The following is a 23,981-nucleotide window of genomic DNA, read 5'->3' on the forward strand; positions in this document are numbered from 1 at the left end:
GTCCCTCCAGAGCCTCAAAGCTTGAATACCAATGCGATAAATCATAGCAGGGACTCTAGTATGAGTGTCTCATATACTGGGACCCTGTCTATTTAGATTTTTGGAGCGATAAAATTTTCTCAGCAAATGTCTCCAACAAGTTTGTTTCACAGACTGTTGACTTGTTAGGATGTAATGGACCTATACAATTGTCCACTGGGCCAGCGCAACCTCCTGATTTATATGTATCAATAAATATTTGAGGGAACATTAAAGGTCTTTGTGGGCTGTTGCCTTTTACTTCCTTCCCAAAGCTTTGCCAACCTACAAGTCCCTGATGTACGCCTATTGATATACTACATACAGTATTTGACGCTTGCTGTTTAAAGTTATTGGATATTGTTGGTCAGTCCAGTCCATCTCAGAATTCTAGGTGTTTTCATTCTGCTTCGTTGACCCGGCATGGAACTGGCCATGTACTGTCTGACCTCCTGACCTTCTAAGATATTGTCACATATAGCAGCACAAAATACAAAACCCTATACTGTGCAGGAAGTTCATGATGGTCAGGAACTACCATTTAAGTTACAGTTCAAGATGACTTCTTTTATCACATTTGTGGTTCCTGGACTGGCAGCCGAACTCAGCATCGATATCATCTCCATCTACCATCTACCACTTGGTCTTTCCAGAATTTAGCGATGCCTAAATTTAGCAACACAGTGCCTAAAGGATAAGTGAGTTTTGCCATGAACATGAACAAACAGTCTGTGTTTGGTCAGTTGTTTGGATTAATCTGGATTTTATTTAATTTTTTTATAGCAAGGTTGTGAGTCAGTGTTCGGTTCATTTTACTGAGTCGAATCTTTGAATCTTGTTCAGCACAAATGAATCTTTTTTCGAGTCATTTCGTTCATTTTAACAGAACACAATTACAATATTACGTGTTAATAAACAATGACCTCGACACATCTACTTACACAAACCTTGATCACATTTAGAATAAGACAAAACTATAAACCCACCAAAGTGAGACTGTCAAGGAACAAGAACTTTTTTTTATTTATTTATTTTTTTTTAGAAAATGTTCATTGCACGTGTCTTTTGATAATCTTACGATCATTCCTAAATATTATACAGCATCACATTAGTGTTATTGACTGTAAGATACCGAACGAAAGAACGACTCGGGTGCGAAGAACTTAATCATGTTTCCCCCGTACAGAACCTGTAGGATATTGCGCATGCGCGTTCAATACAAAATGAACGAATCGCTCTCTGAGTCGACTCGCTGTTCACGAGTCATATTCAAAATGAACGACACATCACTCTTGTCGAGTCACAGAACGTGCCAGACAAAATGTATTCAAAGACATAAACTAATTCTAAAACAAACAGATTTAACAACAAAAATAGTTAGACTATACTAAACACTAAACTAAATATTACTAAGTATAGAAAGCTGCACGACGGTTGTACAAATAGGCGCGAAAAAAAGTCTCCGCCCTTGAGCGCGAGCAAATATCGAGCCCTGAGGTGAGTTTCCTGAGGGATGTGTGTATACACCTTCTCTGTCCGAAAATTTCGAATAATATTCCATTTACTAATTAACCACCTAACTGACGAGACATAACTAAATAACTAAGGAGAAATAAAGTTAGACAAGCTAGCCTAGCTCATGGCCTGTCCCAGAGCGCCCTGTCTCGCGCCACCTGTTCTCCTCACACACCACAGCATGTCTGCTAGCAATCTGAGAGCTTTCTTTCTGTGTGGATCTGCTTGTAGGTGTTTGGTTACCAGCGGCTTAAAAGAGCAGCAAGTCCACTTCAGTCCTCCTGCCCCGTTAGTAAGGGTCAGTGTGTGTACGTGTGTTAAGGTTAAATTGTTTTGTGAGCGCTGATATGCCCGTGTTTGTGGAAAATCCCGCTGAGTTTTCTAAGCAGCGCCTCAGGTCGGAGCTAATTTCCCATAATGTGGCGCTGCCTCCTCCAGGGAGTGATAAACACGTTTATTTGGAGGTTTATATGAAGCATGTGGCGAATAAAAACACTGCTGATTTCTCTAGTGATGAAGAGGAAGAGGTCCGAAATGGAGATGGAAATGTAAGTTGACATTAGTAGACACTATGCCTGTTTGGGTTTGTTTGTAATTGTGTTAAAGTCTTGACAAAAAGTCATTCTTACTATTCCGACTATTCATACATTAGACTGATTTATTCAAATTAAAATGAAGCTTTTTGTTCTTCAAAGCTTAAAGAATTTTACGTTTAAAGTTGACTTTATATCAGTCTATGTGTATATATATTTATATACACTGATCAGGCATAACATTATGACCGCCTGCCAGCCACTGCACTGTGTATCCTGACCCCTTTCTATCAGAACCAGCATTAACTTCTTCAGCAGTTTGAGCAACAGTAGCTCGTCTGTTGGATCGGATCACACGGGCCAGCCTTCTCTCCCCATGTGCATTGGCCGTCCATGACCCTGTCACCGGTTCACCGCTGATCCTTCCTTGGACCACTTTTGATAGATACTGACCACTGCAGACCGGGAACACCCCACAAGAGCTGCAGTTTTGGAGATGCTCTGATCCAGTGGTCTAGCCATCACAATTTGGCCCTTTTGGTCAAACTCAACATCAACTTTGAGGACAAAATGTTCTCTTGCTGCCTAGTATATCCCACCCACTAACATATACTTTTATCCCTATTTAACACATTTAATGTAGAACAGACTGTACACACAGCACAAAGTACATTACATTACACTAGCTTACTCCTACAAGGGTTCTGCAGCTGTCTCTTGCAAGTGTGTGTGTGTGTGTAGCAGGGAGACCCTTGAACAAGGCTGGGAATCTGGGACATGCTTCAGAAACCTGTTGGGTGTCGAGTTTACAGTTTATGATCAGCAACACTATATTGCTGCTCTGAAGAACATTTCAAGTCTGCTCACAAGTTACAGAAAAGTTTCTATATAACATTTATACATTTCACTACACAGGAAGAGGAAGAGAGTGGAGAGGATTCGGACAAGGATTCAGACATGGTGGACTTGAGCTCATTGACTGATGACCAGTTAAAGCGCAAGCTGCTTCAGTATGGAGTCAAAGCTGGACCGATTGTAGGTCAGTATTTTATCCTTTCTTAACCTGCATTCCTTAAATATAATCTTTTTGGACAGGTTAAACAGAATGTCTGCTTCAGTATTCTTCAGGGGTGTGGAATCTTTTTTTTTTTATCCACAGACCAGTAAAGTCCAGAAATCTACTTCTAAATCTGTGCCAGACAAACTTACTCCGCCCGGATTTTATTACTTAAAATTGTTCCTATATACTATAAACATGGTTGTGTAGTGTTTTTGTTTATTTCAAAAGAAAGAAAACAGGAAATAGGGTTTAACAACACATAAAACACAAGTCTTTTATTTTAACACAAAAGTGACGCAAGTATCATAGACAGAACAGTTACACACACTGTTTACACTGTTATAGTACATGAGGGAACACTGGAAAGATTACGCTTTAAAACATACATGCTACACTATACTGGCAAAAGTTTTGGGACACCCCTCCAAATCATTGAATTCAGGGGTTGCGCTCGGCTCCTTAGTTCCAGTGAAAGGAACTCTTAATGCTTCAGCTTCATATGAAGACATTTTGGACAATTTCATGCTCTTTGTGGGAACAGTTTGGGGATGACCCCTTCCTGTTCCAACATGACTGCACACCAGTGACCAAAGCAAGGTCCATAAAGACATGGATGAGTGAGTTTGGTGTGGAGGAACTTGACTGTCCTGCACAGAGTCCTGACCTCAACCCCATAGAACACCTTTGTGATGAATTAGAGCGGAGACTGTGAGAACAGACCTTCTCATCCAACATCAGCGCCTGACCTCACAAATGCACTTCTGGTCAAAAATTCCCATAAACACACTCCTAAACCTTGTGGAAAGCCTTCCCAGAAGAGTTGAAGCTGTTATAGCTGCAAAGGGCGGGACAACTCCATATTACATTCATGTGCATGTAAAGGCAGATGTCCCAAAACTTTTGGCAATATAGTGTATGTGTTTTGCAGACTGCTGATGTGAGGGCAGCGTATCTTTCTTATCCACACTCTTTGCAGTAAATAATGTTGAAGTTTTGTCTGCAGGTAATGGATACTCGCGAAAAAAAATGTCTTCCGTATCATCTGCATTTACCCGGAGAAATTTTTTTAACCAATTCGATTGAAAGGAGCGTTTGTTTTTTTGTTGTACTCAAGATCTCTCTCTGATTCAGTTTTCTAGTTTGGCTAACATTAGACTTTTCGGCTGCTGGTTTGTCAGATTTAATAAAAAAAAAATCTGTTACGTCATGCTCAGAAATACATTTATTCACTACTAGTGCAGGAGCTGAGCATTATGGGTAAAGCTGGGGATTCCCAGATGATGTCACGTACGCACAGGGATACCAGTTTGTAATTCCAGTACTGAATACGATCGATACACTGCTGTAAACAGTCTGTTTTGATACTTAAGCCGTCTTTTTGCAATGTTTATCGATCTTAATGGATTAAATATTCGTTGATCTGTTCATTGTTTCATAATCGTTCTGAAATTTCTGCTTGCCCCTGGACAACTCGTCCAGAAAAAAATCACTTTGACCGTCAGTCAAATGACCCGTGTCAGGCAAGTCGGGGCTTAGGGTTTCTGCACCCCTGCACTTAATAATACACCCACTATATGCCAGTCTCTGAATGGATGTTGTGGCCTTTGGATTCTGATAACCAGAGGAAATGATTAAAAAGCAGCTTTTAAACGAAATTGTATATTCTGCCTCATGTTGGGTAATTAAGTGGCCTTCTTAACAAACACAACTGTAAAAACGGTCCCTCTGTTCAGTCATGCACTGATTTTTCTTTGATTAAGTTGTTGGTTACACAACATTGCTAAACAGACCTAAAGACGTAAGCCTAATCGGTTTGAAAAGCTCAATAAATACCAGCGGTCAAATATGTGCTGTACACGCTCTGTTGCTCATGTTATAGAGATGGCAAAAGAAAATTTCAGCAGAATAATACCAGTAAAAAATGCTAATTTAAAAACACGGACAAGGACAGTTCGGACAAAGTGGAAAAGGTAGGTATAGTATTTGTGAATGGAATTCATCCCTCTGATTGGACGAGACATCGGTCACTCAGCATCTCCAGGAAGTCCAGCAGTAGCTGCAGCAGTAGAAAGTGGATTGGTGTGTGTATGAACACAGCTCTGCTCTTATAGCGCTCCTTACATCCTTTAATCTGGAATAGTTTGCTCTTCCAAACATACCTGGTGTGTTTTTAGAGATCGCAGACTAATCTTTACTCCATGATACGCTATCAGTATCTCCAACATCACACCATATGAACGTCCTTCATCACAGTAGCGCTGAATGAACTCCATTTTCTTAGAAATATAAACATATATGTTTATTTTCTTGAACAGATTTAAAGTTGCACTATCGGGGGAAAAAAATGGTTTAAAGTGAACACAGTTGAGCAAAGTATGACCAATGGCACTGGATATTTAGGCTGAAAAGTGATGTGGATGATATTTAAGATCAAAATAATTAACTTTTGATGAAATCTACTTGTATTTTTCTGTAAATCGATTAGGTTCTGATTGTAGACATGGACAAGTAAACATTTATTTCATGGTTTAGGAATTACTCTGTTTTGGTGAATTGTATTGCCGGTATAGATCCTGATATAAATTGTGTGTGTGTGTGTAGCTACCACTCGCGCATTGTATGAGAGGAAGCTACACAGGATGATGACCCAGCACTCGCAGCACAGTGTCAGCAATAAAAAGGATGCTGGGAAATACTCCGATAGTGAGGAGGAGGAGGAAGAAGAGGAGGAGGACTCTGGTAATTATCATCATTATTATTATTGTTATTATTAAATTTAATCCTTAAAGTTTTTTTTTTTTTTTTTTTTACTACTTTTTACACGTGTATTGCTTAATTGGGACCTGGCATGTGCACTCTCTGTCCACTTTATTAGGTCATTCATGCAGTTCTCTAACAGCGCAATGAAAACACATGCACACACAGATCAATGAGCGTTCACATCAAACATCAGGATGAGGAAAAAGTGTGATCTCTGACATGATTGTGGCTGCCAGATGGACTGGTTTAAGTGTTTCAGAAACTGCTGATCTGCTGGGATTTTCGCACACACACACCACAGTCTCTAGAGTTGACACGAATGTTGTGAAAAACATAGTGGGTGGAGATGCCTCGCTGATAAGAGACCAGATTGGCTTGAGCTTCCAGAAAGGCTGTAGTGAGTCGCATAATCACTCTTTACAACCGTATAGAGAGAAGAAAAGCATCTGAGAACTGTAAGAAAATACAGACTGCCTCAACCCAGATTCCACTCTACAGTGCATATCAGAAAGAGCTCACTCCTAAAAAGGCTTACATATCATAGAGAAATATGTTTAACTCTGTTCGGTTTATCTGTATAGTATTTTTTACATTGGCTAAAATCAGCATTTAGAGCATTTAATCCAATCAATGATTAGTATGAGAGCAGCTGTCAAGGACCATCACTGAACAAAGGGGATAAGAAACTTTATTGTCCTGAAGGAAATTTGTATTGAACACATACAATACAATATCTGCTGTTTTATACAAGTAACATACTACGTACATATAATACATACAGCGACCCATCACTGCCCTACATCAACAAGCTGTTTCAGCTTGAAGAGCCTCCACTCTGTTATGGTGATGTTATGCCTGAAAATCCCTGTAGATCAGCAGAGATCACATTTTTCCCATTCTGATGTTTGAAGTGAACATGAACTGAAGCTTTTGACCCGGATCTGCATGATTTTTTATATCGTGCTGTCTGCAGTGTGTTTGGCTGATTGGATGCATACATGTGCAGCTTTACATGTGTTCCTATTAAAAAGATTGTATATGATAAAGTCCTCTAAATGGTACATAACCTTTGTAATGGGTTCTTCAAATCTTTAATTTGTTAATATTTTTTTTGTTTGTACAGGATCAGAACAGCTTGGACCAGAGAGTGTGTCCCATACTGACCGTAGTGTGACGCATAGTACGGTGTGTAATGTTCTTCTGTCCAATCCAAACACTTCTGTTATCTTTTGAAGTCTTTAGTCATGGACATCACCGATAAACTGACCGACTTGTTTAAAATTAATTAGATAAATGTAGCCGGATTAGTTGAAGGGTGGTAGCAGGTAGCTAAAAGTATAACAAAAATGGATCTAAACCCTATAGCTTTTGTAAACCAGAAGAAATGCTTGCACAGCCAGGTTTGCTTGGAAAACTACAATCTGACTGAAGAATTTAGCAAGAATTTTATTTAAGAATGACATAGATCAGCTATAACATTATGACCACCTGCCTAATATTGTGTTGGTCCCCCATTTTGCTGCCCAGACAGCCCTGACCCGTCCTGCACTGTGTATTCTGACACCTTTCTATCAGAACCAGCATTAACTTCTTCAGCAGTTTGAGCAACAGTAGCTCGTTTGTTGGATCGGATCACACGGGCCAGCCTTCTCTCCCCACGTGCATCAATGAGCCTCGACCGCCCATGAACCTATCACCGGTTCACCACTGTTCCTTCCTTGGACCACTTTTGATAGATACTGACCACTGCAGACCAGGAACACCCCACAAGAGCCGCAGTTTTGGAGATGCTCTGATCCAGTGGTCTAGCCATCACAATTTGGTCCTTCATAAAACTCAAAGCTCAAATCCTTACGCTTGTCCATTTTTCCTGCTTCTAACATCAACTTTGAGGACAAAATGTTGACTTGCTGCCTAATATATCCCACCCACTAACAGGTGCCATGAGGAGATCATCAGTCTTCACCTCTCACTGCTCACAATGTTATGGCTGATCGGTGTACATATTAGTTATAAACTAATGTTAAGAATTTTATTATTACAATACATACTTTGACCACATTGCGGCTTGAAATCCTACATAGATTTAATGTGCTTTCTGCTAATTTTGTACATGTGTAGGTTGGGATGAACGATCAGAGCAAAGAAACATTTTATCCTCAGTGCTTTGTACCTCCTGTGAGACAGGTACAGTATCAGCATCTAGATATGTTTAGTAAAGGGAAGATTTCCTCTGCTCACTTTTTTGATTTCTGGTTTTGATTTGATTTCAGTCACTCCTTTCTTTTAATTAAATGTGTTATTAGTATTAAAAGGTTCTGCCTGGAAATGGACGGTGTGTGACACTTCTTGTGCATGTGTGTACACACATTTCGAATAAAATCAGACATGTTCATGTTTCTCCTGTTGGCCACTATCAAGAGCAAAATGCAGTATTTGGATGACCAACCTCTGTGTGCTTCTACTGAGTAGCAGGTCATAAACCGTGCTTGCCCACATTACCGCAGTCTGCGTCATGATAGACTCTACCAAGACCAAAGCTCCTTAACACTGCAGCAGGGAACAGTGGTCAGATTAATTGAGAGTGCTAGCCACTATGTCACCCTTACATGTGATGAATGTTATTATTCTTCAGACAGGCCTCTGTGGCTGGCTTCGACGTCTACTAAGGATCGGTCACTGCAGCCGCATGTGTGACTCTGCTCGGCATGCTGGAGCTGGAACGGGCCTTCCAGAAGCCCACTGCCCAAACTGAAGTTTAAGGACTGCAAAATTTGTCCCTGATTGGAGACCAAGCATTGGTTCCCGGTGCTAGAGGACATTCTTAAGTAGTCCAGTTGGGAGTGGTGCCCCATGAGAGAGAGGGAGAAGGAGGGAGAGAGAGGGTTTTAGAAGGAGGGAGGGAGAGGGTTTGAGGGAGGGGGAGGGAGAATCACTGTGGACACTTCCTTAACCACCTGTGGAGTTGGGCTACTGACAGCATGTCCACCCTCCGTATAAGATCAGAACATTGACCTAGCTGAAATTGAGCTCTTCTTGCTGGTCCTCAGATGCCACTACATACTGGTGCATTCAGACAACATTGTGACTGTAAGCTAGATCTATCAAGATGGATTTAGTTGTCTGAATGGACGTTTCATCTCTCCACATCAGATTCATGAAACAAACGGATCTCCTGAATCTGTGGCTCGTGTCAAATTGTTTTAGCCATAAACTGATCACTAATGGTTAAATAACAAAAGGTTACTACTACCACCATTAATGTTTGTTTGCTTATCTGGACCTTTGTAAGCAAAGACACTGATGTAACTGGACCTTTACAAATTTTCATCACTGTCCAACAGGGTTACTTAGATTGGACACCAGCAATCTGATCCTCAGGACAATGGTTCATTTGCTATGGGGGGGAAACATGGACGTCTCCCTCGTCTAATCAGAGACTGACCCATCGAGCGGTGGTTGTCATCACCTAGGAATATTGAGCAGCTGGTCACTCCGCCTCAACTGTGGCATGCTCTTCTACACGCCTTCTCATTGGTCTTATTTTAGAGGTGTGCTGTTCCAGGAAGTCTGTGCTGTCGCTTACTACAATGCAGTTTCTCCAGACATGAAACTTGTATTTTAAAACGTTCACCTGATGTTAAAGGATTAATCACAGCCTTCGTATGTTCGCTAAAACAAAGGAACTAGATCACAATGAATGTTTAGGTGCTGAGATCGTTTGGACCACAATAACAGCTAGAACCTTATAATGCTAAAGTCACAAGATGTTGGGTTTCATGTTTGCTCTAAGGATTTGTGTTTCAGCGTGCTAAAGTGTTGTTGTGTTGTGTTGATGATGGTGCTTATGTTGTCTGGATGCAGAGCACTGCGTTTGTAAATGTGTCTGAAGTAGATATATGGATTACAGGGCAAGAATCAAGAGAGGTCACTGGAGAGCACGCAAAGCAGCTTGCTGTCGTTCAGCATCACACAGCTTGTGGAGGAGGGGAGTGTGTGTGTATCTGTGTTTGTCTGTCTGCATGTCTGGTTGTGTGTCTGCGGGTGTTCCTGTCTGCGTGTGTTTGTCAATGGTGTCTGAGTGTATCTGTCTGTGTGTGCGTTTGTCTGTCTGTGTTGGTGTGCCTGTCTGTCTGCATGTTTGCGTTTGTCTACATGTGTCTGTCTGTGCATGTCTGTCTGTCTGTGTGTGTGTGTCTGTGTATGTCTGTTCGTCTACACGTGTGTCTGTGCGTTTGTGTCTGTCTGTGTGTGTCTGTCTGTGTGCGTGTCTATCTGTGTCCGTCTGTGTCTTTGTCTTTGTGTGTGTCCATCCCTGTATGACTCGTTTTTTTTTTTTTTAAAGTATTTGGGTAACTGTACACTTTACTGTAAAGTTTGTGGTGTTTTGGCTACATGATCCCTGTTAATCACTGAAAGGTTAAACCATTGTTGTCTAGGCTTGTTGTGTTTGAATGAGAATTATAATCTGAGTGGCTGTGTGGTGTGTAGATTGAGAACAGACTGAGTCCTGAGTCAAAGTCAGCAGAGAATGAGAGAAGCTGTAGCCAGACACCAGCAGCAAGCAGAGCACAACGGGTCAGTAATCCTGTTAAATGTGTGGGTAAACACACACTCTCTCTCTCTCATGCTGGGATCAGCTAAAATTATAGGCTGCAGCTTATAAATATTTACAACCATTTCAGTCAGTGTGTATGTGGCACTTTAAGGTCTGTCTGTGTATCTGTCTGTCTGTCTGCCTGCGTGTGCGCGTGTCCGTCTGCGTGTGTCTGTCTCTTTGCGTGTGTGCCTGTCTGCGTGTGTCCGTACGGTTTGTAAAATGTATGTTGTATTTTTTTTTTTATTTATTTATTTATTTTTTTATCATTTCCAGCAGCGCAACAAAAGCACAACAAATCCGTCTCTCCATCTGACCCCGGAGTGTTCACCTCTTCTGAAACAAACTACTACAATAAAACCAGCTGTTGTAACTTAACACTTTATTAGATCTGTCTCTCTCCTCACACTCTGGTGTGCATTTTGTTTCAACACTTCAGGAGCTTCACTATAATTTCCAACCTTTCTTTGATACTTTTTTTTTCTTTGGTACTTTTTTTTCCCTCACATTTACTCTGGTTCATCTCTAACTATCCATTATGGCTAAAGCACAACTTTTCCAACCACACAGGTTTTTGTCACTTTCTTAGTTGGTCAAATGCAAGAGGTTTTTCCTGTCCACTGTAAACTACGTCCCTGTCTCTACTCCTCACCTTTCTTCAGCATTTTGTCCACTTATATAAATCTTTTCTGTTTCTTCTGTTGTAGGAAACTGTGACTGATGTTCTAATGGAGATGTTCCCGGACACTGCAACAACTCCAACTGGAATCACGTGAGTCCAGCCGATAGAAATCCACTTGCTTTGGCTTTGCTGGTGAAATATAGATAAATTCACTCCTGAAGAGAATCAACTGTACTTCAATATAGTCCATAGAATGAACTGTGATCATTTTGTAGTTTTCTACTTAATTTCTTTGAACTACTTAATAGTTTGCTCTTCCAAACAATTCAGAGCATCACCAAGGATTGAACCCAGTGTCTTTAAAAATGACATTTTAATTAGATTTTTCTTTAAAAAAAAAAATAAAAAAAAGGACCAAAAGTGCCATAACACTTAAAACTCTTCCACTTAACACTTCTGTATTACTGAACAGTCATGGGAAATTCTTGGGCTGTGTGCTGAGATGGATAATACCCTACTAAATATCTCTCTTTGCTATTCAGTACTACTGAAGTCTTTAATTCTGTCCAGTTGTGTACACTGTTCATGGAGAACGAGCAGAGCATTATAAAATCTTACAAAAGTAGCTTGCAAACATTTTTTCTCTGAGAGAAGGCCAAATTACTGCATCCTGCAGCTTCTCTCAGTACAGTATTATTTATTACCCGTTAAAGATTTCATCCTTTTTTTTATTTCCTTGCTCTTTAGTGCCACCAAGAGACGGTCTATTAAAGGGGCAGCAGGTCGTCCTGTACAGTTCAAATATCCAGAAACTCCACTGAGTCCTGCCACGCTGGAGAAACTGGACATCCAGCAGCGTCTGGTTCCTCTGTGGGTGCAGGTTGTCGTCTTCCTTTTGGTGGTTGCTTTCCTGTACTTCATTTACATGTTGACGGAAGAACCGCCAGAGAATCCTTTCAGCGTGGGGCTGCGGAGTCAGGAGGCAAGCAGCGATGATCTTTCACTCGTCTCTCAGGACACACGCACCTGATACTTGGCTTTCGTCGTGTGTCGGACTTACATGCATAGAAGATTTCGTAGTAATAGCAGGGTTGCAGAATTCAGGTTGAACAGTGTGATCTTTCCGTCTGTTTGTTTACTTGTGTAGGCTTTTACCTTGTTAGAAGTAATCTACTGCCCACATACTTAAGTAGGACCGATGAAATGAACCGGTTTGGAGAGCCGCAGGGACCCGTGTCTTATCCACAGGAGTACTGTATGTTGATTTGTTTTTATTCTGTTGTGTTGTTTGTTTGTTTTTTGAATAAATAAACAGTTGAATGTGTCTGAGAACTGCTTTCATGTTTTCTTTCATGAACTTGTATTTTATTATTTTTTTTTATCTTAATACGGTCACTTTTTATTTTATAACAGCAGATGGCGCCCGCGAGTAGTGCTGAGGTTAACACTTGTTGCCAGGTCCGTCATTTTTAATTGGAGTACGATACCAATAAAGTGAATTAATAAGGGGCTTAATGAAGGACACAAAAAAAAACAGGATAAATGCAGAAGAAATTAAAAATGTAAAATCTTTTTAAAAAAACAAACAAACAAAAGCACGTGACTAAACGTGCGCGCTCGCGTGATCACGGATGAATATGCCGCAGAAGGTTTATCTGAGTTTTGTCGCGAATACCTGGCAACCTCGTTTCCAGAGCTTCACTCGCTCGCTTTCAGTAAAATGACGGGTCACAGCACTCAGCCCAGGAGGACCACGCTGCTGAAAGTGCTGGCGTTAAGCCTGCTGCTCACGCTGCTTATTGTGTTTCTCGTGGCCACAACACGGACTTTCACTTTAGACGTAAATGCAGGACTTCATCTTGCACAATGGGAAAAAACAACATTTATATCGCCTGATATTAGCCCCGAGCAGAGGGAGGTCCTGCTCGCGCATTTCAAAGGTAACGGAGTGTAAATATATGCGGCAGTGACTGACTCTTTATGTGAGTGTAAATCTGTCATATGCACCGTTTCTCACTTCACATGCTGATGAGGATTATTAAATGAGGGACAGTGATCTGTAAACCCCCTTTAGGTTGGCCGAGAAGCGCAACAAAACACAATAACTAATCCGAAAACGCAAGGAGAAACAGGTAGGTGTCGTTTGCGAGCCGAATCCTTCCCTCTGATTGGACGAGACTTCTGTCACTCAAATTATACAGGAAGTAGAAAATTGTGTATCTAACTGTATTTCTTGTACATGTGTGGAGTTCTGCCTTCACTTTAAACCATTATTTTTCCCCCGATAGTGCAACTTTAAATCCTTCAAAGACCAATAATAAACATATTTCTAAGAAAATGGAGTTCATTCAGCGCTACTGTGATGAAGGACGTTCATATGGCGTGATGTTGGAGATACTGATAGCGTATCATGGAGTAAAGATTAGTTTGCGATCTCTAAAAACACACCAGGCATGTTTGGAAGAGCAAACTATTCCAGATTAAAGGATGTAAGGAGCGCTATAAGAGCAGAGCTGTGTTCATACACACACCAATCCACTTTCTACTGCTGCAGCTACTGCTGGACTTCCTGGAGATCCTGAGTGACCGATGTCTCGTCCAGCCAGAGGGAAGAATTCTGTTCGCAAAAACTATACCAACCTTTTCCGCTCTGTCTGGATCGTCCTTGTGTTTTTGGATTAGTTATTTTTGTTTTGCATTTCTCAGCCACCGTATTAAACACTGAAATAAACTTCATACGTTTTCTAGGACACACTGTTATTTGGTGCAAAATGGTTTCTGCAGGTAAAACTCATTGCGTCCTGTAGCTTGTCAGATGTCATGGCTTTGGAAGCTTCTGATAGGTTAATTGAGAACATCTGAGTTAATTGGAGGCACACTGGAGGTAGTTGTATTTTTAAGGCACACCTCAAACACACTGCTTGCTTGTGTGACATCCTGGGAAAATGAAAAGAAATCAGCCAAATATTTCAGGAAGAGAATTGTGGACCTCCACAAGTCTGGTTCATCCTTGGGTACAATTTCCAGATGCTGAAGCTGGTGTGTCGTTATCTCGGTATCCCAGCTGTGAAGTACGGGGGTGGAAGCATCATGTTGTGGGGGTTTTGCTACAGGTGGGACTGGTGCACTTCACAGAATAGATAGCATCATGAGGAAAGAACATTATATAGAAATATTGAAGCAACATCTCAAGACATCAGCCAGGATGTTAACGCTTGGGTACAAATGGGTCTTCCAAATGGACAATGACCCTGACCATACCCCCAAATTAGTTACAAAGTGGCTTAGGTCACCTCGTCAGCCATATTCTTGTATTTATCTGTAGTGAGTTAACTTCCATAAAGCAAATTTATCACAAGAAAATAATATTGGGGTCAACAGAACAATAATTTGTGGAGCACTAAAAGATTAATCGGTCCCTATCACTAACATGAGAATGGACAGGGTTGAAAGTTTTACTGCCGCCAACCACTAGAGGGCCCTAGAGGCATTGGCTTTACTTTGAAATCACTGTTACTACATTCGTCCCTGTATACAATGTATATGTATATGTGTGTATGTGGGCAGTACATTTTAAACATTTATTCAAAATGAAGCACATTTCAAACCTATGAAGTGGAACAAGAATATCATAACACATGTTTACACGTTATTACGGAGTAATACACCGATCAGGTATAACATTCTGAGCAGTTAGAGGTGAATTGAATAAGACTGATGATCTCCTCATCATGGCACCTGTTAGTGGGTGGGATATATTAGGCAGCAAGTCTGAACAAAGGGCCAAATCGTGATGACTAGACCACTGGATCAGAGCATCTCCAAAACTGCAGCTCTTGTGGGGTGTTCCCGGTCTGCAGTGGTCAGTATCTATCAAAAGTGGTCCAAGGAAGGAACAGTGGTGAACCGGTGACAGGGTCATGGGAGACCTGGGAAACCTTGTGTCCTGCCATCCATGTGGATGTTACTGTGACACGTACCACCTACCTAATCACTGTTACAGGCCTCTTTCAGCAGAATAATGCACCGTGCCACAAAGCAAAAATGGTTCAGGAATGGTTTGATGACCACAACAACCAGTTTGAGGTGTTGACTCCGCCTCCAAATTCCCCAGATCTCAATCCAATCCAGCATCTGTGGGATGTTCTGGACAAACAAGTCTGATCCATGGAGACCCCACCTCACAACTTACAGGACTTAAAGGATCTGCTGCTAACATCTTGGTGCCAGATCCCACAGCACACCTTCAGGGATCTAGTGGAGTCCATGCCTTGATGGGTCAGGGCTGTTTTGACAGCAAAAGGGGAACCAACACTACACAATATTAGGCAGGTGGTCATAATGTTAAGCCTGATCGAAGTACATGGCAGGCATTCATTTGCTCATTATCAGTAGAGTGTAATGTCTAATTCTGCTGACAGAAACACAGAGTAGCTTAGAAGTATTTCATAGCTATCCTGTCACATCGGGCATAATGTAGCAGAAAGAAATGTCAAAGCGAAATGAATAATCTGAATGAAGCACAGATAGATAAGGCATAATAACGGTAATTAGTAACAATTATTTTCTTAATTAGAATGTAGAGTAATGTTTTGCATAATAATATGAGCTATAGAGGAAAATAAGCACTAATCACGGTATTGAAACTGTTTATTTAGAGAAAAATTGGTAATGAGTGGTTATTGAGCTGAAAGTTGAAGAGATGAAGTTCTTGTCGGAACCCAGAGCCCCTCTCCAGGTGGACACTTCAGGGTGGTTCTAGAGCCTTTTTCAATTACCAATATTATCAAAAAGTCTTATAGTTCAGATCAAAAATGCAGGACAGAAACAAAGAAATAAAGTACTCCTCCAGGCTTGGATGAGAAGAAGCAACCGGTTTTATTAAAAAATATCACCGGAAATGGCACTCAGATACACAGAGTCATGAACCGATGCAGTCGGTAATTTTTCCCCCTGAAAAACAGCCCCACCTTTCTGTGGCCTTCATACTCTCTATGGGTTTTTAATTTTAACACGTATTAGTTGTTGATCTGTCTAAACTTCGGAACTTATTTAGACCAAAACCACATTTATTTCATTACCCCTCTAATTTATCACTTATACTTTAACCTACATAACCCACATGTTCCATATGTTTGTTTGTTGTTCCTGTGTGGTTCATGGTGACTGCCTGGCAATTACTTAGAATCTTGAGGATTTTTATTTAAGGATTATTATTATTTATTTATTATTTATTTATTTATTTATTTTTTTAATTTAGGTTAACTAACCTAGTTTACCTTTAAACTATTTATTTAGTCATTTACTTTATTTTATTTTATTATTTGTGTATTTGGGCTAGGATTCCAGTTTATTTTAATCTAGTTTAATTTAATCTAGTTTAATTTAATTCTCTAAATCTTCCATTGCTTCATGTTTTTAAGTCTGTATATTTCCATTACCCCTATTCAGCGTTTTCTCCCTATGTTTACATTAACATCTGCCACTACAATAATATTTTGCTCTTTTCTCTTGGCGCTTCAGTAACATCTTCTCCAAACCCCCTCCCGTCTCGGTCCCTATTGTTTTGTTTTTACTTGTGCCACAAGGAGTTTTACCAACTTTCCACTTACTACGGCAATATAACACCTGTACATTACATAAAGGTAGTTTTAACTTTAATTTTTCTAAAATAAACACTCGAGTCAGAGTCGGGTCAAATAAGACTGTTATGGTGTTCTCGCCCTTAAGCCCAAGGATTCTGAACTTCGTCAACATGTTTTCTCGGTCTCAGTGGAGCCAACACCGTGATATGGTACGATGTGCTAGCCTATGCCCTTGCGATGTTTACGCCAAAGCCAGAAAGTTCGAGAATAATAATCCACTAACGACGATTCAGCCGGTTTTGCTCATCTCTATTTTTGTGATTTTATATAATTTTTTCCCTCTATAACGAACCAACTGGTTCCCTACTCAAATTCTATGACTACGTTGGTGCTAATTTTATCTATTTATCATAGGTTTAACTGTTGACTAATGATTATGAAAGGTGCTTAATACTGAAAGGATTATTAGATAATCAGATAACCCGTAGATTAGACACGATAATTAGACAGGCAACATTGAATGAAACATTGAACATTGAAAAAATGATCGAAGTAACTTAGTAATATTACCTTAAAATCATCATTTGATTAAGCATACCTGAGTAAGTTTAATGATTAAACACTCTCGATTTACCTAGTAATGGCTCTTTGTTAGTTTCAATGATTAAAACTGAATTAGATTTGTCTTAAAGTCTAAAGGAAAGAAATCAAGTTTATAATAAATAAATAATAAATTTAATAATATAATAAATTTTAACCTACCCTTACTGATTAGGAATCAAATGTACTTAAAGATTAGGTGCATGGAAAGCAAACGTTTCAAAACATTTTCCCACATTCTCATCACTACTGTCTCAGTATTATAGGCTGCACATGAAACAGGAAGTAGGTTCATTAATGCTGGGAATGAAAGATTATTGGATAGAAACACACACCTGTCAAATAATCAGTATGAATTCCTCAATGAAAAGCATCTGAATTTAACGTCACACATTTTTAATATGTTTCTTTATTTCATTATTCCCGTGTTTTGTGCCAATAAACAACTTTTCATGTTCCCAGCAGTTACAGAAGATGAATGACCGCGAGATCACTTTGTATGCTGTCTGTGTGAAATCATGTTAAATAAAAGCTAAACAGGAAAAATATGTCTCTCTTCTCTTTCTAGAGGCCATTCGTATTCCCACTGTGTCATTCTCAGAGTCTCACCAGAACACAAGTGCTCTGCGAGAGTTTGACCGTCTTCTAAGAAGAGGTTAGATATTCTTCTGGTCCAGACAATTAATCACAAAAAGTTAATAAAGATTTGATGTCATTTCTATCACTTGGGATATTCCTGCAACTCTAAGTTGGCTTTTATCTACTGGTCTCTTTCAGTCTTCCCAACGATCTTCTCATCCAGGCTGGTCAAGCATGAGGTGGTGGAGAGCTACAGCCACCTGTTCACCGTGTCCGGCTCCGATCCCGAGCTGGTGCCTTACATGCTGCTGGCGCATATTGACGTGGTGCCAGCCAATGAGACTGACGGGTGGGAGGTGCCACCCTTCTCAGCCAAAGAGCTGAATGGATTCATTTATGGACGAGGAACCTTGGACAATAAACAGGCTGTCATGGTATGGTGGGCCCAGTGGTCAGCAATCTCTTTTTGTTTGGTTAAGACAATATTACGCTTGTCTGCACAAACTGCCTCTGAATATGATTATATTTGCCCATAAAGGGGATCCTTCAGGCTCTGGAGTACTTGTTGGAGCGAGGATATGTTCCACGGCGAGGGTTCTACATCGGTCTGGGTCACGATGAGGAGGTGAGACACTTAACAATCGGCAGTGAATTTCCCTTTCACCCACATCATCTCATAGCACTAAATTCGTCAAATCAATTATAAAGACCCACATATCATTCTCAAGGAAAATAAATACACAAGGCCTGTTCATATGACTGGGGAGCCTTGGGTTAGATAACTCTATAAATAACACTTTGTTAATGTCACATTTAAAGAATATGAGCCATGTGATTATATTCCGGAATTTTTTTAAAAATATTGTTATGAATAATTAAAGTGTGTAGAATAGAATAAAATGGACAATTATATGACCGTAACTACATGGCACATGCATTCCTCACGTACACCGATCAGGCATAACATTATGACCACCTGCCTAATGTTGTGTTGGTGCTGCCCAGACAGCCCTGACCCGTCCTGCACTGTGTATTCTGACCCCTTTCTATCAGAACCAGCATTAACTTCTTCAGCAATTTGAGCAACAGTAGCTCGTCTGTTGGATCGGATCACACGGGCCAGCCTTCTCTCCCCACGTGCATCAATGAGCCTCGGCCTTGGCCCATGACCCTGTCTCCGGTTCACCACTTTTCCTTCCTTGGACCACTTTTGATAGATACTGACCACTGCAGACCGGGAACACCCCACAAGAGCTGCAGTTTTGGAGATGCTCTGATCCAGTGGTCTAGCCATCACAATTTGGCCCTTCGTCAAACTCAAAGCTCAAATCCTTACACTTGTCCATTTTTCCTGCTTCTAACATCAACTTTGAGGACAAAATGTTGACTTGCTGCCAAATATATCCCACCCACTAACAGGTGCCATGATGAGGAGATCATCAGTCTTATTCACGTCACCTGTCAGTGGTCATAATATTATGGCTGATCTGTGTTTTTTCTGTTTTGATCTGAGGATGTTTGACATTCTGTTTTGTTTGTACAGATCAGTGGATATGCTGGAGCGGTAAACACGGTCAAACTGCTGAAGAATCGAGGGGTGAAGCTACAGTTTCTTGTAGATGAAGGCCTTGCGGTTCTGGATGGAATTATAACCGGACTCAATGGACCAGCTGCACTGTGAGAGCCTTTTCACTTTATGGTCTCATATACACTCATCTCCAGAATTACTGGCACTCTGGGTAAAGATGGGTGAAAAGGTTGGAGAAAAAAATATAATATATTAAAAGTTCAGAGAAATTGGGACGGCAAACCAATACTGCATATACACCGATCAGCCATAAGATTATGACCACTGACAGGTGAAGTGAATAAGACTGATGATCTCATCATGGCACCTGTTAGTGGGTGGGATATATTAGGCAGCAAGTCAACATTTTGTCCTCAAAGTTGATGTTAGAAGCAGGAAAAATGGACAAGTGTAAGGATTTGAGCTTTGAGTTTGACGAAGGACCAAATTGTGATGGCTAGACCACTGGATCAGAGCATCTCCAAAACTGCAGCTCTTGTGGGGTGTTCCTGGTCTGCAGTGGTCAGTATCTATCAAAAGTATCCTTCAGGGATCTAGTGGAGCCCATGCCTTGACAGGTCACGGCTGTTTTGGCAGCAAAATGGGGACCAATACAATATTAGGCAGATGGTCATAATGTTATGCTTGACCAGTGTATGTTGCCAAAAAATCCCAATTTCTCTTATGTTTTCATGGTGAGACTGAGCCAATTAAACACAAAGACAAATTTACAAACCTATTAATAACAAGTCCTTGAGCTATACCATATGAAATGGCCATTTTTGGTTCTTTTCACACTTATCCAGGTGTTTTTCTCATGTTTTGTAGGATAGGTGTCAGTGAGAAAGGGCAGGCCACAGTAAAGCTGAGTGTCAGTATGAAGCCTGGTCATTCATCCATGCCACCCAAGCAGAGCAGCATTGGCATCCTGGCAGCTGCAATCACAAGGTGAACTGAAACCACACAAGCTTGCAGTATCATACGCTATATTGCCAAAAGTTTTGGGACGCCCCTCTAAATCATTGAATTCAGGGGTTGGTCTCGGCCCCTTAGTTCCAGTGAAAGGAACTTTTAATACTTCAGCTTCATACCAAGACATTTTGGACAATTTCATGCTTAATTTCCTCACCCCCTTGTTTTTCAAGGTTTTCATGTCTTTCTTTCTTCAGTTTTAAAGAAATGATGTTTTTTGAGGAAAACATTTCAGGATTTTTCTCCATATAGTGAACTTCAGTGGTGCCCATGAGTTTGGCCTTCCAAAATGCAGGAATGTTCAAAATCCTGAAATGTTTTCCTCAAAAAACATCATTTTTTCCAACTGAAGGAAGAAAGACATGAACATCTTGGATGACCAGGGGGTGAGGAAATTATCTGTAGATTTTCGTTCTGGAAGTGAACTTCTCCTTTGAGAAAGCTATGATAGTATTCTACAAATGTTTATTCTTTTATTTTACTTCTGAACATTACATTAGCTAATTTTCTTTAGCATACATTATTTTCACACTGTTCTTTATGCAGGTTAGAGGAATACCCAATGCCTAGACTGTTTGGCTCCGGCCCTGAGCGGAGCACATTTGAACACCTCGCACATAAGGTAAAACTAGATTGGATTAGAAATCCACAATCAGACATTGGGAAGGTGATGTACATGCGTTTGATTAATCCTCTGTGGTTTCTGTTGCAGTTTGGCCTGCCTCTCAGATTCATCATGTCCAATCTGTGGCTTTTCAGCCCTTTGATTAGCAGGTCATTGATTATGTTCTATAGTATTATAACATACAGAACTTTTCCATAATCTTCTGAAGGTTAGTTAATCCCTCCAGGATTGAAACGAATTTTTGTAATGGCTGCTTATTTTACTGCAGCTGTTTTGAACTTGCAGAGTGTTTTTTGTTTGTAGAAATCTAAAAGAAGTGGTAGAATTGAAGCACAGGATTCTTCTTAAATACTACTGCTAAAGATAAGACCTTTATTATTACTTTCTGTATGATAGCTGTCCATGCAAGAGTGTTGTGATGACCTCACATGAGGTTTCAGATCACAAAGTCGTGAAATCCTGGAGGGATTGATTAACTTGGATTTACACACTCGACCTGAACAGATGTGTGTGTGTTGCAGGGTAATGGAGAGGAAGCCTGACATGAATGCTTTTGTGCGCACTACCACAGCAGTCACCATATTCAACTCTGGAGTGAAGGTACAACACTGATATTTCTTCTGTAATGTAAACACCCATTAATCATTTCAACGTATGCACCTCATTCCCTCTCCATCAACAGGTCAATGTCCTCCCGTCACATGCTGAGGCTTACGTGAACCTGCGGATCCACTCTGCCCAAACACTGCAAGAGGTCAGAGATCATACTGCTGCAGTGGAGATGTTGACTTTGTGAAGTCTGCTTTGAATGCTGTACTTACACTGATCAGGCATAACATTATGACCACCTACCTAATACCCCCTTTTGCTGCTAAAAACAGCCCTGACCCATCGAGGCATGGACTCCACTATACCCTTTAAGTCCTGTAAGTTGCCCCAGCTCACAACTTACAGGATTTAAAGGACACTTATGATAGATACTGACCACTGCAGACCGGGAACACCGCACAAGAGCTGCAGTTTTGGAGATGCTCTGATCCAGTGGTCTAGACATCACAGTTTGGCCCTTTGGTCAAACTCAAAGCTCAAATCCTTACGCTTGTCCATTTTTCCTGCTTCTAACATCAACTTTGAGGACAAAATGTTGACTTGCTGCCTAATATATCCCACCCACTAACAGGTGCCATGATGAGGAGGTCATCAGTCTTATTCACGTCACCGGTCACTGCTCACAGTGTTATGGCTAATTGGTGTATAGTAAACGTCCCTTAGTATGGTATAGATGGCTTATTTTATGAGGCAGTACCAGTCTCCTTTCTCATGTTCCTAGGATATCTAGCAGGTTGTTGGACATGTATTTAAGATGTGCAGAGTGGACGTATTGATATTTCTTTACTTCCTCTACACCTGCTCTTCTGTAGGTAATGGAGTTGATTGAATCCACCGTATCGGACGATCGTGTAAAAGTCGAGCTGATAAACGGCTTTGACCCTCTGCCCATCAGCTCCTATGACGAGCAGTCGTTTGGGTTTCAGGTTATTAAGAAGACGGTGTTGGACATGTTCCCTGAGGTGACTGTTGCTCCAGGTGAAGTAAATATTTTTGCTCATCCAATCTAAGTGACTCTTAAGCTGCTGCATTTCCACATTCTCGTTCCCTAAGTAGAAGAATAGTCCATTTTGTTTCTAATTTAATAGCTGTAGAATTACATAATCGATATCATTGGATTTATTAGCAGTATAAACAATATTTAGAGAAATAATCTCAAAGCCCTGAGAATGTGTAAGTACAAATCAAGGGCAGCTAGTGTATTCAACGAAGAAGGTAGTGACAAACAAATAAACCTAAAATACCTATACCTAGCATATTTACCACTTACAAAAATAATACACTACACTACACTCTACCGAGTGGCCAAAAGTTTGTAAACATTTGACCGTTACAACAAAATCTGCATGTTAAACATCTTAAACATTCCAGCTTCCCCCATTTTGCTGTTATAACAACCCCCAATTTTTTTCTGAAGGTTTTCTAGTAGATTCTCGAGCTTGGCTGTGGAGATTTGACAATTCAGCATTAGTGAGGTCAGGAGCTGATGTCGAGCAAAGAGGCGTGGAGCGCAGTCAGCATTCCAGTTTGTTCCAAAGCTATTCAGTTGGGTTGAGGTCAGGGCTCGGTGCAGGCCACTCAAATTCTTCCACACCAGCCTTGCCAAACCGTGTCCTCGTGAACGAAGGGGCATTGTCATGCTGGAACAGGGCCCTTAGATCTAGTGATGACCCCTACTGAAGAGTCAAGGTTAAATCAAGAAGCTTTTATTATTATTTCAACCATTAATAGCTGATGCAGTACACAGTGGACTGAATCAACGTTTCTCCAAGACCCTGGTGCATAAAACAACACAGTGCTAAAGACCATCTGTTTTAACCTTTTCCTTTTCTCCTGATATTTCTCTATATTGCTCTGCAGGCCTCTGTGTGGGCAACACTGACAGCCGTCATTACACCTCGCTGACCAAGGATATTTATCGCTTTGGCCCGACTTGGTTCAAACCAGGAGACCCACAGAGGTGAGGTCACATGTAAAAGAGTTAAAAGGGTCGCTCTTTAGGGCTGAAAACTTCTCATGCATGGATTCTGTAGCCCAGATTTATTCAAACAATATAGTTGCCTTGTACGTCACTTGTACTTTAACATGTCGCAGTAATTCAAAATCTGACACAACATGACGTAACCTATTTTATAAACCTGTGATCACTAATATTTCCTGTAAATAAAGGGCAAGGCAGTTGTGATCAAGGGCCGTATTTAACTGTAGCTAGAACATAAAAATGAGCTACATGCAACATCAAGTCAAATCCATATACAGTACTGACTGGTACCGTAGTGTATGTGGCAATGTGTACACATGGGGCAGGTGTAATTCAATACAGACAACAAATGATGTTT

The 23,981-nt window shown here is 40.7% G+C and overlaps 2 protein-coding genes across 2 annotated transcripts in view; both read left to right on the forward strand.

Annotated features, from left to right (window-relative positions):
- The first annotated feature begins 1,527 nt into the window (after positions 1–1,527).
- On the forward strand, positions 1,528–12,425 carry lemd1 (LEM domain containing 1). Its single transcript, XM_058409068.1, has 10 exons — positions 1,528–2,081; positions 2,982–3,105; positions 5,728–5,865; positions 7,010–7,071; positions 8,008–8,073; positions 9,797–9,880; positions 10,378–10,456; positions 10,743–10,852; positions 11,191–11,255; positions 11,853–12,425. The coding sequence occupies exons 1-10, from the start codon at positions 1,881–1,883 to the stop codon at positions 12,133–12,135; spliced, it is 1,212 nt and encodes a 403-aa protein (XP_058265051.1). The 5' UTR covers positions 1,528–1,880; the 3' UTR covers positions 12,136–12,425.
- Positions 12,426–12,801: 376 nt separating this feature from the next.
- The window catches only part of pm20d1.2 (peptidase M20 domain containing 1, tandem duplicate 2), a 17,498-nt gene continuing 6,318 nt past the window's right edge, over positions 12,802–23,981 (forward strand). The window contains exons 1-12 of the mRNA XM_058409914.1: positions 12,802–13,045; positions 17,859–17,945; positions 18,068–18,303; positions 18,408–18,494; positions 19,413–19,546; positions 20,265–20,384; positions 20,955–21,030; positions 21,121–21,182; positions 21,555–21,633; positions 21,716–21,787; positions 22,455–22,620; positions 23,503–23,602. Coding sequence (XP_058265897.1) covers positions 12,826–13,045; positions 17,859–17,945; positions 18,068–18,303; positions 18,408–18,494; positions 19,413–19,546; positions 20,265–20,384; positions 20,955–21,030; positions 21,121–21,182; positions 21,555–21,633; positions 21,716–21,787; positions 22,455–22,620; positions 23,503–23,602 — 1,439 coding nt within the window. The 5' untranslated portion in view covers positions 12,802–12,825. The remainder of the gene's footprint in view (positions 13,046–17,858; positions 17,946–18,067; positions 18,304–18,407; positions 18,495–19,412; positions 19,547–20,264; positions 20,385–20,954; positions 21,031–21,120; positions 21,183–21,554; positions 21,634–21,715; positions 21,788–22,454; positions 22,621–23,502; positions 23,603–23,981) is intronic.

Source organism: Hemibagrus wyckioides, linkage group LG15, assembly GCF_019097595.1.
Source record: "Hemibagrus wyckioides isolate EC202008001 linkage group LG15, SWU_Hwy_1.0, whole genome shotgun sequence".
NCBI lineage: Eukaryota > Metazoa > Chordata > Actinopteri > Siluriformes > Bagridae > Hemibagrus > Hemibagrus wyckioides.

Coding starts and splice junctions, on each gene's coding strand:
- lemd1 (XM_058409068.1), top strand. CDS start 1,881: ATGCCCGTGTTTGTGGAAAATCCCGCTGAGTTTTCTAAGCAGCGCCTC. Junction 3,106..5,727: donor CAAAGCTGGACCGATTGTAG/GTCAGTATTTTA, acceptor GTGTGTGTGTAG/CTACCACTCGCGCATTGTAT. Junction 5,866..7,009: donor AGAAGAGGAGGAGGACTCTG/GTAATTATCATC, acceptor TTGTTTGTACAG/GATCAGAACAGCTTGGACCA.